The sequence below is a fragment of the Daucus carota genome, chromosome 3 (genome assembly GCF_001625215.2).
Source record: "Daucus carota subsp. sativus chromosome 3, DH1 v3.0, whole genome shotgun sequence".
Classification (NCBI taxonomy): domain Eukaryota; kingdom Viridiplantae; phylum Streptophyta; class Magnoliopsida; order Apiales; family Apiaceae; genus Daucus; species Daucus carota.
The window spans coordinates 61033049-61048273 of record NC_030383.2 but is presented as its reverse complement, the minus strand read 5'-3'; the positions used below and the strand labels follow the sequence as shown (position 1 = coordinate 61048273).

At 31.7% G+C, this 15225-nt stretch overlaps 2 protein-coding genes across 2 annotated transcripts; both read left to right on the top strand.

The window, feature by feature from the left end:
* Positions 1–6087: 6087 nt before the first annotated feature.
* Positions 6088–9895, top strand: LOC108211566 (probable E3 ubiquitin-protein ligase BAH1-like 1). The gene is made up of 6 exons (XM_017383200.2): positions 6088–6429; positions 7290–7534; positions 7631–7885; positions 8522–8659; positions 9495–9553; positions 9646–9895. The coding sequence occupies exons 1-6, from the start codon at positions 6213–6215 to the stop codon at positions 9749–9751; spliced, it is 1020 nt and encodes a 339-aa protein (XP_017238689.1). The 5' UTR covers positions 6088–6212; the 3' UTR covers positions 9752–9895.
* Positions 9896–11012: 1117 nt separating this feature from the next.
* Positions 11013–15117, top strand: LOC108210632 (uncharacterized protein OsI_027940). Its single transcript, XM_017382003.2, has 6 exons — positions 11013–11153; positions 12301–12487; positions 12834–12987; positions 13080–13117; positions 13545–13704; positions 14736–15117. Exons 1-6 carry the CDS (start codon positions 11149–11151, stop codon positions 14822–14824), a joined length of 633 nt encoding a protein of 210 aa, XP_017237492.1. The 5' UTR covers positions 11013–11148; the 3' UTR covers positions 14825–15117.
* The last annotated feature ends 108 nt before the right edge of the window (positions 15118–15225 follow it).

Below are 15225 nucleotides of genomic sequence, written 5' to 3'. Positions count from 1 at the left end.
GTATAATCGCATGATAGTGTACAGTTTGCTCCATAAACTCATCGCCGTTTATAAAGCACAAGATTTTAGTATTAATTTTACATATTGAATATGTGCTGGGGTCTTATTTATAAGAAATAAGAATTTACTTTGGAAAAAAATTACTTTTTTATAATAAATTTTAGAATTCCAGAAGTTTCTCCATATTTATTTATATAGACAAATAATTTTTTCAGGAAAAAATATAAAAATATATACTTTCTCAGAAAAATAAAAACTTACTTTTTAAAAATATAAGTCAAAAAAAAAAATATTTATTTGAAGTTCAGGTATGGATATGAAATCAACCAAATTTAATGTTTGGTTGAACATTTTTTAAACTCATATTCATACCTAAACCCCCTGAATTATAAGTTTTTGAAACATAAGAAAAGAGGTGGGTATAAGATATTAGTGTGGTTATTATTATTGATTTTATTTTTTTGTAGCTGAAAAAATATTAATGATAATAAATTATTACATGTAAATGTTATCAATAATAACAAAAATATTTATAGTATGCTATCTAATAAAATAATTTAATCTAATTAACAATATAATAAAATTTAAAATTAAATACATTCCTTTCGAAATTCAACCAAATACATGATTTCTACCATTATACCACCTCATATCAAAATTTTAATTTCAACATCGTAGTATTCCACGAACCAAACAAGTCCTAATAGGCTTCATCCGAAGTCAAATAGTCAGATGCGAGTTACTAGAGTATTCAGGGCAGCTTCTAGCCTCTAGGCCCATGGTTCTGGGCCAAACCAGAACAAAAGTATGTGTCAGTCTATCAGATCACGAAGTCATCTTAACATCTGTGTGGTGTCCTTGCTCGGAGCATATCCAACAACTTCGGCTTATCGAGCTGAGTTCCGACGGTTCTACCCAAACTTTTAAATTCGATCGATCAGTATAAATTCCATCAATATAAGTTTCAATCCAAATTTCTGGTCAAAGCTGGATCAAAATTCAAATTTTAATCATATCAAAGCGTGATTCAATATGATCTAAAAAATATTACAATGATATCTCGATCAATCCAACCTACATCAGTTAAGAAACTAGTAGTATCGTAATTGACTTTCACATAAGCATAATTTGTAATCTGATGTTCAGAATATCAGTCAAATCAATTGATCCTGGAGCACCAAACGTCTCCAAAACATAAACAATTTTTTATTGTGAAAAGTGAGCTCTTGCAGTATCCATCATCGTCCCAAAATCGCTGTGAGTCTTACGGATCTCCCAGAATACATTATACTTTTCAGAATGATAACCAAAAGACATACCAAGACACATGAGAATAACAAATAACTCACCCACATCCCAAAAAGATGGCATACACCGACATCCCAAAAAGATAGGCATACACTGACATTCCAAAAAAATGGACACGACGAACAATCTTGATAACAAGGTACTAACAAGATTAATCCAAAAAGATTAGCTCGGGATTTTATTGAAAAACTGATAAAATAGAGGGGATGAGAGAGCGAAAGGAGTATTTGGCGAGGGAGATGAAGATCTGAAAAGCGGGAAAATGACAGTTAAAATCCTAATATAGGAGTCCGACTCTCGAAACAAGGGAGAATGAAACAGCCACTTTAAACTTCTTTTGTTGGTTTTCTATTGTTATTAATAAACCTTGTCAACGAGATATATTAATGAATTTCATAATTTGCAGGGCATTATCGATTTCACATGTCATATACCCCTCCTGTTTTTTATTTTTAATATATGACGTTTGACTTTTCGGCACACACTTTTAAGTGTTTTGATCAGGTATTTAAACATATTATTTTCAAAAAAAAAATTTTCTGAATAAAAATATATAATCAAAATTTTAATTCACAAAAAAATCAACTAAAAATAATAATTTTTACCCTCCGGTCAACCCACTTAAAAATACGTGCCAAAATCAAAAGTGTCATATAAATAAAAATACAGAGGGAGTAAAATCAAATTTAGATGGGGAATCGTGTAAAAGATACTTCCTCCGTGTCTAAATACTTTTTATGTTTGTGTTTATCACGTTTTGACAACACACATTTTTTATCATTAATATTTTTGATTTTATATTATTATAAAATATAAAAATGTCATCGTATTAAAGTACTCCCTCCGTCTCAATTTATAGGTCCATTTTGGAATAAACACACATATTAAGAAAAAAATTGGTTAGATAGAATTTTATCTCATGTATCATTAATTAGTGCATTGATAAGTGAGAATATTGTTGAGTTTCAAAAAAATTACAATAAATATAGGGATTTAGTGCATTGAGAAATGAGAATAATGTTGAGTTTCAAAAAAATCACAATTAATATGTAGATAAATTTGTATTGAAAGAAGAGAAGGACAAGTATTTTGGGACAATTTTTTTTTCCAAACTGGACCTATAAATTGAGACGGAGGGAGTACTTATAAATACAATACCAACAAGATCACTAATGACTATATTTAATCTTATAGATTAGATGTAAATTAGTAACTTGTCTAATGTCATGAAACATTTCAAATAAGAAACGTTTTTAGGAAAAAATAGAAAAAAAATATAGAGATTGTAAGTCTTTTCATTGAGATTAATGCCCCATTCAACCATTGTCTTCTTCGAGGTATAAAAAGAATCCGTGACAAAGATTGGATGGCTGATGGCTATCAGGTGCGTTGGAAAGCGTGAAAGTGGCCATTCCCCCGGAGATATCACAATCATGCAAAATGCACAATCATCTTTTGCTCTACATAAAACCTCCACCGGTTCTTCTGTTCAGAGTATTAATCATAGACTTATAAGTGGAGATTAGAAACTAAAAAGACTCCGGCGCACTGTATTAATAAACGATGCACTTTTTTTTTCTTTATTTATAGTCCTCTATGACATTTTCGGGACGAGCAAGACTCGGAACCAAAACCGGAGACGGCAGAGGATATTTTTATTTTTTTGTTTTTGCCAATAGTTTGATCTGATTTTTTTTATTTCTTTAGCAAGTTTGATTTGATTTTTATAATGTATTTGTTTTTTTATCACATTTCTAAATATACTTTTATTTTGAAAACTAATCAAAAATATCAATGATACCTAATACAGAATAGTAATCAGATATATTTTAATCTAATTCGAACTTATACAATATTATCAACTCTTGCTATGAATGTGAGATATAAAAATACATCGGTAGAGGAGTGTTCCGCATTAAAGAAAGATTTCGCGTAAATGATAGTGGAGAAGATGACTTCGCGTAAATGATAGTGAAGAAAATGAAAGTTAGAATGTCGACTGAGTAACAAAAATGTTGGCGAGAATTCAGTGTCATGAGAATTTAAGAATTCTCCTGTAAAATTTATCCATCAAATGCGAGTTTAGCAAAAAATTAGATTGAAAGAGATATTCGATGAACAATGGATGAACAATCGATTATATAATTGAATTATAATAGGACCTGTTTATAAGTGATGGGATTCATGGATGTGAATTATATAATCGAACCCATAAAATACAGGCATAATTGAAATTGATTTTACATGTTCACATGCTAATAGTAAAATTGAACATTAAAGAGTCATTTTATTTAAAAAATTTCACGTGTTTCCCGGGCAAGTTTCAGATTTATATGTTCTTACATTGAGCTCAGCATCTCAGGACCCAGGAGTCCTTTACGATACGAGACCTCACGTGAGTCTTGGTGTTAGCGATCCGCCTATCCTCCAGATCTCAGAAAACAATGACCAACGGGCTATTTAGGGTGCACTTTCCGTTTTTTATTTACATTTATAAAATAATATTATGATATTTTTCGTTTCTTTTAATAATTATTTATTATTTTCTTTTTCTAAATTATCAAGTAAATCTGTTTGTGAAAAATATCTATTATAAATTTCAAAATAGAATATGGATTTTACCTATGAACTTATACATGAATATTATTTATTCTGGACCAAAATGTTTGATTAAGAAAAAAAGAAAATTAAAATAAGTTTCCAATAATAATAATGATAATGTAAATGACACTTTTGACATTTACATGTTTATTAGAGTGTTGTTTATATTTAAATAAGTAATTATATATATTTGGATTCAAGCGAATTAGAAAAAACTTAAATAAATTTTCAAGTCAGAAACATCTTAACATTTACTAAAAAGGCTTTTTCTTTAATTAAATTCTTCGTCGGGTCAAGTTTTGAGTTAACATATCTTACTTTCAAGATGCCATTGATTACGAGCCTCGTTGGCTGAATTTTAAATAAATAATTTAGAGTAACTTATTGTCAGGAGTTGGAAGATTAAAATATTTGTTTTGGATAATTCTGACTTATTAGTGATTTACAAGTTATTAAAGATATAATAATAATAATAAAATTGATTTATGAGTAACTTATGACTACCGTGTAATTTTTATTCAAAAAAAAAGTTTAAAAAAAAATTAAAGACTGTTTGGGTAAACTTAAAAAATGTGCTTCTTGCTTAAAGTAGAGAAATGTATTAGAAGTGATAAGTAAAACGAAGACTTATAAGTGATTGAACTATTTGAGAAAAAAAGTGGAAATCCTGAGACAAAAGTTAGCATTCTCAACTTTTTATAAGCGTCTCTCGCTTTTTACATAAACGGGTCAAGAAAAGTAGAAATTGACTTCTTATCGGGAAAAATCGGAAATGGGTATAACTAAAGAGTCACTCAGTCACTCAAAAAACTAATTCAAACAAAGTATGGGTTTGGGCAACGAAGCATCCGGCTTCTTTTGAAAAAAAGTTGGATTCTGTTTTTTTTGACTCGTTTGTGTAAAAAATCAGAAGCGCTTATAAAAAATTTAGAATGCTAACTTTTGTTTCAGGACTTCTACTTATTTGTCTAATAGTTGAACCATTTATTTACTTTTCACTTTTAATCCACTTCTTTCTTTATTATAAGTTGTCTTTTTCTTAAGAAAAATGTAAGAATTTTTTTAAAATTTATCCAAAAAGCTCCTAACTCTTTAACTTTATCTGGCTTTAAATTAGTTTTTTATTTATTTCTAACTTTATACCAACTTCCGACTTATATGTTTTTCAGTTTAAAATTGAAAATGACCGCTCAAACATCATCTAATTCGGACTACCGACGCAAAACGTGAAAGACTTCACCCCATCTGTACAACTATACGTGAAAGACTTCACCCCGTCTGTACAACTATTTTTTTAAGAGTAATTTTATCTATCCGAATTTTGTTAGCTTGAGATTTTTTGATCTCATTAACATTAATATGGGTGTATAAATTATATTATCAATTAAAATTTATAAAAAATCTAATATTTTGCGCTAGGTAGTGGTAATTTAAATGTCAAAGTCTGATCATTTCGTCACTTGAAAGCGCACCTTAACTTTATCACTATCACTAATCCAATTTTAGTGACAACCTCTAATTGACTTTTATAATTACTACTCCCTCCGTCCCCCTCAATTGTTTACATTGGAGGGGGACATGGAGACCAAGACAATGTATAAAAAATGAGTAAAGTTAGATGAAAAGTGGTTAAAGTGGTGGGACCTATCAATATTTAATAATAGATTTGAGATAGTGGAGGAAAGTAGTGGGTGTAATAGTAGTTTTTATTGTTAAATATGAGATAGTGGGGGAAGATAGTGGATGTAATGATTGGAAAAACTTACTATATATAGTAACGTAAAGAAATGAGAGGGACATCCCAAAATAGTAACTGTAAAGAAATGAGAGGGACAGAGGGAGTACTCATTTAGTACTGATATCTTTTGGATTTACCTTAAAATATTCATAAACATGCCCCATTAGCTTTGCAGTAAAATGGCGTTTAGTCGAGTGATTCGGCCGACTCTCAAAATTTATAGTTTTTTTTGTTCGTCTCGAAATTTATCAGAATTAAATTAAATTAATTTCTAATTCATTTCAAAATTAATTATAAGAGATATCAATCTATTAAAATAAAAATAAATTTACTTATTTTAATAAATAAATAAATATTATAATTCATTCCCGAATTTTCCGCTACTTCTTCAAACATCTATCCTACACGTATACGTAATTCAGGTGTAAACATATACACAATCACTTTCCGCGTTTTTATGATAAAAGCAACAAAAAATCGCACATAACATAAAAACACACACAAACATCATATTACACACATCTGTCTGTATGTATAACAACAGAATCCTTAACGACAAGGAGAAATGAAGTTCTGTAAGAGATATGAAGAGTACATGCAAGGACAACACCATCAAAAACTACCTGGGGTGGGCTTTAAAAACCTTAAAAAGATCCTGAAAAGATGTCGGAAACAAGAACAAGAACACCATAAATTGCATTTGCAGAACTTGAGCCTCGAAAGTCGCGCCAGCTCTTCTGCCCAGCTTCATGATTCATCCTCTTGCCCTGATCATTGTTCGGGTATCATCAAAATTCAATCTTTTTAATACCCTTTTGAGATTTTAATTATTTGCTCTTTTATTGTTTGAAAAATGATGTATTACTATTTTAAGGTTCTTGAATCCTTTTCTGATACCCTTTTGATTGTTGTGTTTTTTGTTTGAAATGATTTTTTTGTGTGGTGTTTTAGATTCTTGTGTTGTGAATTTAGATTCAATAAAATAATGTGGATTTTGTCTGTTGGTTTTGTTGTTGTGTTTAAGATGTTTGTGTATATTCCATATTGAGTTTGTTGTGTTTTTTTAATCATTTGTGTGTTGTTTTGCTGATTTTTGTATTTGGTTGACTGGGATTTGTTCTTTTGTTGGCTTGCTTATTATATTAATTTTTATGAGTTCAGCATCTTTGTTTTGGTGGCTTTATCAGTTTCTGTTGAGTGAATTGATTCCTCTTTTAACTGGGCTGTGAGGGGAGTCTGATTCAGGTGGATCTCAAAACGAAAAATATGTCTATATTTCATTGTTTAGCTCATTAACTTAAGTCTTTCTGTAACCACCTTTGATTGAATGATTAACACTGAATTAGATATCAATGAAACACACTCCTGTTTCGGCAACACTAGAAGGGATTTTTGTGATTTTGTTATATTTAAGAAATAGCATAGCACACCATGACAAAAAATTACAGTTCTTTATGAACAGAGCATGACGACCATCACTGCCAATTGGTAAAAGAAATATGGAATTCCATTTAGTCTCGATTGGTGCGTAGTATTATAAAATTTCTGCTTATAAACTTCTAATCATTTGATTTGTATTCCTGCCCTGAAAAAATCTTGTTGTCTTCCTAATTATTTATGATTGTAATATGTAATATTACAGTTTGCGATGGCACGTTTTTTCCATCCCTTCTCAATGAAATGTCTGCTGTGGTGGGTAGCTTCAATGAGCGTGCACAAAAGTTGCTCGACTTGCATTTAGCTTCAGGTGTTCAGAAGTGCTTTATTTGGTTCAAAGACAAACTACAGGGAAACCATGTTGCTTTAATCCAAGAAGGCAAGGACCTGGTCAGTTATGCATTAATCAATGCCATTGCCATGCGTAAGATACTGAAGAAGTATGATAAGGTATGTTATGAAGCTATTTGATGTCACAAGTATATATGTTTAGATTCACTTTAATTACTTATTACATATGTTAACTCTGGATCCTATTGGAAGCAGATTCATTATTCCAATCAAGGCCAAGCTTTCAAGTCACAAGTCCAAAGTATGCATATTGAGATCCTTCAGTCCCCCTGGCTATGTGAACTAATGGCTTTCCACATTAATTTGAGAGAAACAAAGACCAAGAAAAGAGATGCCCCTGATTTCTTTGATGGTTGTTCCCTCGAATTCAATGACGGAAAACCATCTCTCTCTTTTGAGCTCCTTGATTCTGTCAAGATTGACATAGACTTGACTTGTCCGATATGCTTGGTATGTATCTTATTTTCATCACTTTGTACTCTTCATATTATTACCTTATTATTAGCTTATTCCAGTATAAGTTGGCTGGTTATTTTTATTATAACTGTGGATTTTTCCTATTCATATTATTCATTTTCTCAAATCGGCACATTGTTGGTTTATGTTAGCTGTTTCGGACTTTCGGTAATACTCATTGAACTTTTCTAGAAGAAAATAAAATGAAACCTTGGTATTTATTGGTTGATGTTGAGTGCTTCTTGTGCTATGTTTGAAGCTTGTTCTGGTACTCTGAATAAAAATTCATTCTGCTATTCTTACACACACACACACACACAACTTTTGGGAAATCATCTGCATATGCTATGTTCTTAGATATTTTTGTCTTGTGGGGTGAAGTTTTCATAAAATGAAGAACTGTAATCACTGCCTCAGTGGCTAAGGTCATATTTATCTGACCATAAAGAAAAGAAAAACAAGAATGGTTTCTCTTTCTACGAAGTAATACATTCGTCCTTGAACACTTAATTTTGATTTACCAAGCATATAGTTTATCTGGGACATAGTTTTTACGCATGAGTGGAGAAAACGTTGTGATTAGCATTGTGCCAATGAACCTTAATTAAGAATGTTAACTATTTGATGCAGGATATAGTTTTTGATGCGGTATCTCTAACTTGTGGCCACATCTTCTGCTATATGTGTGCTTGCAAGGCTGCATCAGTGACAATAGTGGATGGACTGAAAGAAGCACAGTCCAGGGAGAAATGTGCTCTCTGTCGAGAGGTAACTGTTGGTCTACGTCACTGTTTTTTAATTTATTTTTGTCTTTATTCATGTATGGTATTTGAAGCTTCCTTTATTGGTAATGGCATTGATTCAAGCTAATTGTTCAAATTTTAGTCTGCTACTTTCAGTATTGGAAGAATACATGCCATAGAATTCCAATATTAAGGGCAGAAAAACTGGAATAATTCTCATTTACCATCTTGATGTTAGTTTACTGAAACATAGGGCCTTGTAATGACCTTTCGAAAGGTGAGTAATTACTATTTTGCTTGAGTTCGGTACAACGCAAATAGTTGTGAGAAGTATGCACTATCAGTCTTAGCATCTTCATGTAAAGTGATGATATCTGTAATTGGACTTGTATATAGAGGAATGATAAGTTCTGTGTACATCTTACCCTCAATAGACTCTGCTTTATCAGCGCAGTGTATTTAAGTATTTAATAATGGTTTGCTGCTCCAAACAACTGAAAAATACAATATATGATTTTTTTAGATAATCTTCCATGACAACTTTTTATATATATTGGTATGTAAATTTATTTAGTTAAACCCAGGTTCATGACATTTTCTTTTAAATTGTCATTCACTTAATGTTAGGTGCAATCAAGTGGTTTTCGATGATGCAGGTTTTATTTGGTCACAACGAAACCATATATGTTAATTTATAGGTTACTCGGCTAGATATATAACAGGAGTTTATGTTGATCATCTGCTCCACAGTTTTATTGGAGGATTTTATATTTTTGATTTTTTCCAGCCTTTCTTGAGTTGGAAAAGACTAGGTATATTGATCACCTATTAATTTTGTAATTTCTTTGCACTGATTTCAGGCAGGGGTCTATGAAGGTGCTCTCCATCTAGAAGAGTTGAACATTTTATTAAGTAGAAGGTACGTATTGTATTACTTTGAATTGTCTTTGTATAATGGTCTACTATAAGCTGGCACAACAAGTGTACGTATTTACAATCTTAATCTGACAGTTGTCCGGAATACTGGGAGGAACGTCGACAGTCTGAAAGAGCTGAGCGTACGAAGCAGGCAAAAGAACACTGGGAATCCCAATGCCGACTATTTACCGGTGTCTGAACCTAATTTCTCTTTTTAGTAGTTTGTTTACCTTTGCTTTGTTTCAACACTTTAATGAACATTATTCTTTTGACATGGACCAAAATGCTGTTGAAAGACATCAGAGCTTCTTAAATCAATTTGTAATCTTTGTGTTACATTTCATTTCTGAGATTCAGCTGAATGTGATGAGGATTAAGAAAATAAATCGCCAACTCATTGGATCCTCCTCATTGAGAATTGAGTCTGGAGGCTGTTGCTACAATTTTGCATTAGATTACGGGGTGTTTTTATCTTCGTTTTCAGAAATAAAAACTTATTTTTGGATTTTTTAATGTAAAAACGGAAATACTCTTTTTTGCTAAAGAATAATTATGAATCACTTTTTTGTATTACTATTTTAAAAAGTATACGTAAATATTTTTTTTTATTGGATTAGAATTAAACCTCGTTTCGAGAAGGGCATTTTACCCAAACATGACATACACATTACACATGTCCCAAAAACAAACATCTTTTTCAATTTTTGTATTATTTTGTTTGAGTTTATTCCATTAACATACTTAGGGTGTTGTATTTATATAGAATTTTAATGGACTATATATAGTCTGTACTTAATTGGAATTTTAGTGGATTATATATAGTTTATGAATTTTAATAGATTGTATTTTATTTTGTTTTATGTGAAATTTATATGGAATGTCACGGAGTTGATTTGAGTGTTTAGAATTTAGGTACAATAATATTTCGAAATCTAATAAATTATGATGACATAGTTGATTTGAGTGTTTAGAATTTAGGTACAATAATATTTCAAAATCTAATAAATTATGATGACAGTTTAAAAAACATAAAATATATTGAATAGCCCAACAAAATTGATTATTTATGAAATTTAAAAAAAATCCATCAGCATGATTTAAAATAATTTCAATAGAATATTATCGGATTTTTAAATATAATTTAAAATCTTGATCGGATACTACGAGATTTAGTAGAATAATTTAACATCTTAACTGAATATCGCAAGTTTTTGATAATTTTTTAAAATTCAAATTAAATATATTTATATACCTAAATTTCATGAATAAAAATAAACTTTGAAAATTTTAATTGAGTACACTTACTTAATGTCAAAAAATTATTTAACTCTCTAACAAAATTTAAACTATAAATTCGAAAGAAAATTTAAGATTATAAACCGAAAATAAAACCGAAATTGTCATCCTATCTCAACGTATAATCTGAGCCGTTGAAGTCACCGACTCTGAAGCAGTAGCAGCAAAAGATAACTACATACAACCACATCCAATAAAACCCAAGAAAATAAAAATAAAAAATAAAAGAAAGATAAACAATAAACCCCTCTTTTGATTCCAGGGTTTACAATTCTCATTTCTCTCGTCAAGCTACCGAAAATGAGGTAATTTTCTTCACTTTTTTAATTCACAGTTTTTAAATTGTTCAATTCTTGTTCATGATGACTTGTGTAAGTTTATGATCGTTGTTTAGTTGCTCATTTAGTTGAATTGTGTGGTCTTAGTTCATAGGTACTTGTGAATTATACATGTGTGATGTGTGAGGGAGAGGGAGAGAGGGGGGAAGAGCCGGGGAGAGAGATAGAAAGAGAAAGAGAGAGAGCGAGAGAGAAGAAGAGAGAGGGGGGGGGGAGAGAAGAGAGGATAGGAGAGGAGAGGGAGAGAGACACAGAGAGAGAGAGAGAGAGAGAGAGAGGGACTGCAGACTGATATGTATAAGGTTTTATATGTGGGAGATAGTATATATGTGACTTTGCGATGTGAATATCATCTTTGTTTATTGGTGTAAAACTGTAAATACGATGTTCTCTTAGATTTGAAATAACAGTGTCCGATTATCGGATTGTTTGTTATAAAATTTAGGGGCGGGTGACAGTTTTGGGTTTCATGTCAGCTTCGTGTTTATATATGGGTCAATTTTGGGTTGAGCTCAAACCACTTAAATAAAGAATGGAATTGAATATTTTAGTTTGCGTGAATGGAATTCTAACAGTGAGTTAATTCAGGTTATTTTCGGGTTGATTGGGTCAAATTTTGGGTCAGTTCTAGATTTTGTAGCGGGCTGGGGTTCAGTCATCTTCTGAAGATGCAAAGTAATACACACACAAACATGTATATTATATGTATCGGTAACATGGTACTAATCAATGGGACGGAGGGAGTAGTATATTAGTAGTAATGAGTTGGGTTACTGGAGCATATTAGTCTAATAGTAACCCAAATCAAGTGATGTGAGGTTTACACTAAGCTGAATATGTTCTTAGTTAGTATACAGTATGGATACTGTATGGGTTTTGATCTGAGAGTTGTAGGTGTGTGGTTAAGTTGGTGTATTTGGGTGTTCTGAGTTGTTACAGCATTGTGGTAAAATGGTTATTTTCTATGTGATTGTGGCAAGTTGCAGCTTTTAAGTTTGTAGGACAAAACTTTGTTGTTCTTGCAGAGTTGGCTGTTAGGGGGTTTATGTTGGAGATTGTTTTTGTGCTTAATATATTTTCTCCATTGTCTATAATATTGATGTAAACTTTCTAGTCGCCATCCTGAAGTGAAGTGGGCTCAGAGGGAAGACAAGATATTTATCACTGTCCTCTTGGCTGACACAAAAGATCCAAAGGTTAATCTTGAGCCGGAAGGTGTTTTCAAATTTTCAGCTTCTGCTGGAGCAGAGAATCATTCTTATGAACTGAAGCTTGATCTCTTTGATAAAGTTAATGTAGAGGTATACTGTTCTTTCTAGATTACTTCAACCATACATTTACTCTGAATTGTTCGATGAGCATGTCATGTCAAACTCTTTTCTTCTTGCGCACATTATCCTATTTATGGAGCATATTGTTCCCATGCTGTTGAAATGTTATTTCATTAGGTTGGTATTAAGGTTTATCCTAATATTTATGCAAGACTTATTTTTTAATAATTCATGTGGTCTGGCAGATGTAGTAATTAGTATGGCAGCGATGTCCTACCCCCCCCGACACTTGCATCTTCGCAATTTATTACGAAAACAAGTATTTCTCCTTCTGCCATGTTATCTATGCTGTTGACTTAATAGTTTCTTTTTGCAGGAAAGCAAAATAAACATTAGTCCGCGTAGCATATTCTGTATCTTGGAAAAAGCAGAAATTAAATGGTGGGATAAATTGTTGAAGGGAGATGCAAAGACGCCACACTATGTCAAAGTAGATTGGGACAAGTGGGTAGATGAAGATGATGATCCTGGTACTTGATATAGTTTTCTTCTGTTTTTTCTGTTCAACTTATATGAACTTGATTTATGTGCTAATGGTTATGATTTCTTATTGCGCTCGTAGCTCCGACTGATGCTGGAATGGATGGAATGGATTTCTCGGTATGTCTCTTCTAGTCATTATTTCAATTTTTAACTTGCTGTGTATATATATATATATATATATATATATATATATATATATATATATAAATAAGGAGAATATAAATAAGGAAATCAATTGATTACATATCTTATTATTTATGTTAATCAAATCATTGGTCATAAATGAAAATTTGCCCATAAAATATTTTTTATTGATATCCGATTATGCCCTTTACTGAATCATTTATATATATATTCACTAAATCTTCTAATTATAATAGCCATTGGATTAAAATGACTGATCTACGGTAGATAGACTAGTTCCCTCGGTTCTCTCGATAAAAAAGTTCTCTTAGGATCTTACTCCTATATATATATATATATATATATATATATATATATATATATATATATTACTTATCTGTATTTCGTTTTTTCTTCATAGAAATTCGGCGACATGGGAGGCATGGGCGGCATGGGAGGCATGCCAGGCATGGAAGCATTGGCTGGCATGGGTGGTATGCCTGGAATGGGCGGTATGGGTGGTATGCCTGGCATGGGCGACTTCTCCATGGGTGATGACTTTGATGAAAGTGATGATGAAGGTAATAATAGAAATAACCTTTCTGGTATTCGATAAACGTGTGTGTGTGTACTTTAGTGGATATTATATTGAAAATGTCTCTAGTGGCAGTTTATATTCAGAAGAATTTGCATTATTATAAATTATAAATTATAATAATATTCAAACTGCTCAAACTAAGTATGTTTGTTGGGACTTGAGTTGGTTATAAATTCAAGATCTGTCAGTAGCAAATTTTAGAGGGTTGGGTGTCTGTCAAACCTTTTGCATAGTTCAAGTTTAGAGTTCAATTCATCAGATTTGATCATTCTGTGTTGTTTGTGCATACGAGTGCCAGGTACAACCCTTTATGGTTGTAATAGATCTGTAGAATGAGAGTAATCCATGACTTTCTGACGTGTTGGTTACGGTAGTTACAGTCATCTAAGCTTTGAACCCGTGTCTTGATTTACTATTTTGTGCAATGAAGAGTTTGTCTGTCAGCAGCTACCAATGCCATTGTTTAAAAAAAAAAGTTATTTCCGATATGTGCCCTCTCCACTCTTTAAAGACCGATTTGAGCTGGGTTAGAATTTTATGTTAACTTGACCATGTGTTACCACTGATGGAATTCAAAGAAGCTAACAATCTTTCAAAATCGTAGATTGTTAAAATGTGTTTATATTATATTAAATCTGAATTGGATCCACCACCTTTGACTGAGGTCTGGACAAAAAAATCAGTCCAGTCTGTTAGGAACAAGAACAAATCATATAATGCGTGGTAGTACTTTTCACCATTGAGGTGACATTGTTTTAGCCTAAAATGGCAATGCATTTTTTATCATCGGTATGTATGTAGATGCAAATTGCAGGTCTACGTACCCAGACGAAATTTTTACTTTTGTCATGATTTCATAGTCGTCTTTTTTTTTTTTTGTACATTAATTACTTTATTATTTCTTCAGACCAAGGAACAAATTTGATATTGAAGTTTAATATAATCATCAGTGGATTTGGTGCATTTAATATCGCTGTACTTGAAAACAATTTGTGTTTTCTTTCCTCGTTGCAGGTGAAGAGGGAACAAAGCCCGAGAAGGCGGATGCAGAAAAAGCAGCAGCTCTTCCAGAGAAGAAGGCGGAAGCAACGTCAAGCACATGAAGGACTAGTATATAGTTTCATTACACTGTTACTATATATCGTAGTGCTCTGGAGATGGATATCATGCTCTGATAATGGAACTTCGTAGAGGAAAGCCAGTTTTCGAGCAAATGTTTGTGTTTATGAGAGGTTTTTATTATGGCAGGCAGAAATTACATATTACATCTGTGCTCTGTATCTTGATTTCACTAGTGTCATCCTGAATTGATCGACATTATAGTGTGAGATGGTTTATGGATGATATTGGAAATATAATATAAGAATAGAATAATAAATTATGTTTGAAGTGATTATATATACTTTCATAAACTCTAATTTGGAATTAGAGTTTATCTATGCTGAAGTGTTTATCTGTTCTTGATTTTTTATGTATAGACAGAGGTATCGAATTTCACAATGCA

Excerpts from the sequence above, each read along its gene's own strand:
- LOC108211566 (XM_017383200.2), top strand. The coding sequence starts at position 6,213 with ATGAAGTTCTGTAAGAGATATGAAGAGTACATGCAAGGACAACACCAT. Across the intron at positions 6,430-7,289 it reads TTGCCCTGATCATTGTTCGG|TTTGCGATGGCACGTTTTTT; the intron begins GTATCATCAAAA and ends GTAATATTACAG. Across the intron at positions 7,886-8,521 it reads TGACTTGTCCGATATGCTTG|GATATAGTTTTTGATGCGGT; the intron begins GTATGTATCTTA and ends TATTTGATGCAG.
- LOC108210632 (XM_017382003.2), top strand. Across the intron at positions 12,488-12,833 it reads TTGATAAAGTTAATGTAGAG|GAAAGCAAAATAAACATTAG; the intron begins GTATACTGTTCT and ends TTCTTTTTGCAG. Across the intron at positions 12,988-13,079 it reads AGATGAAGATGATGATCCTG|CTCCGACTGATGCTGGAATG; the intron begins GTACTTGATATA and ends TTGCGCTCGTAG.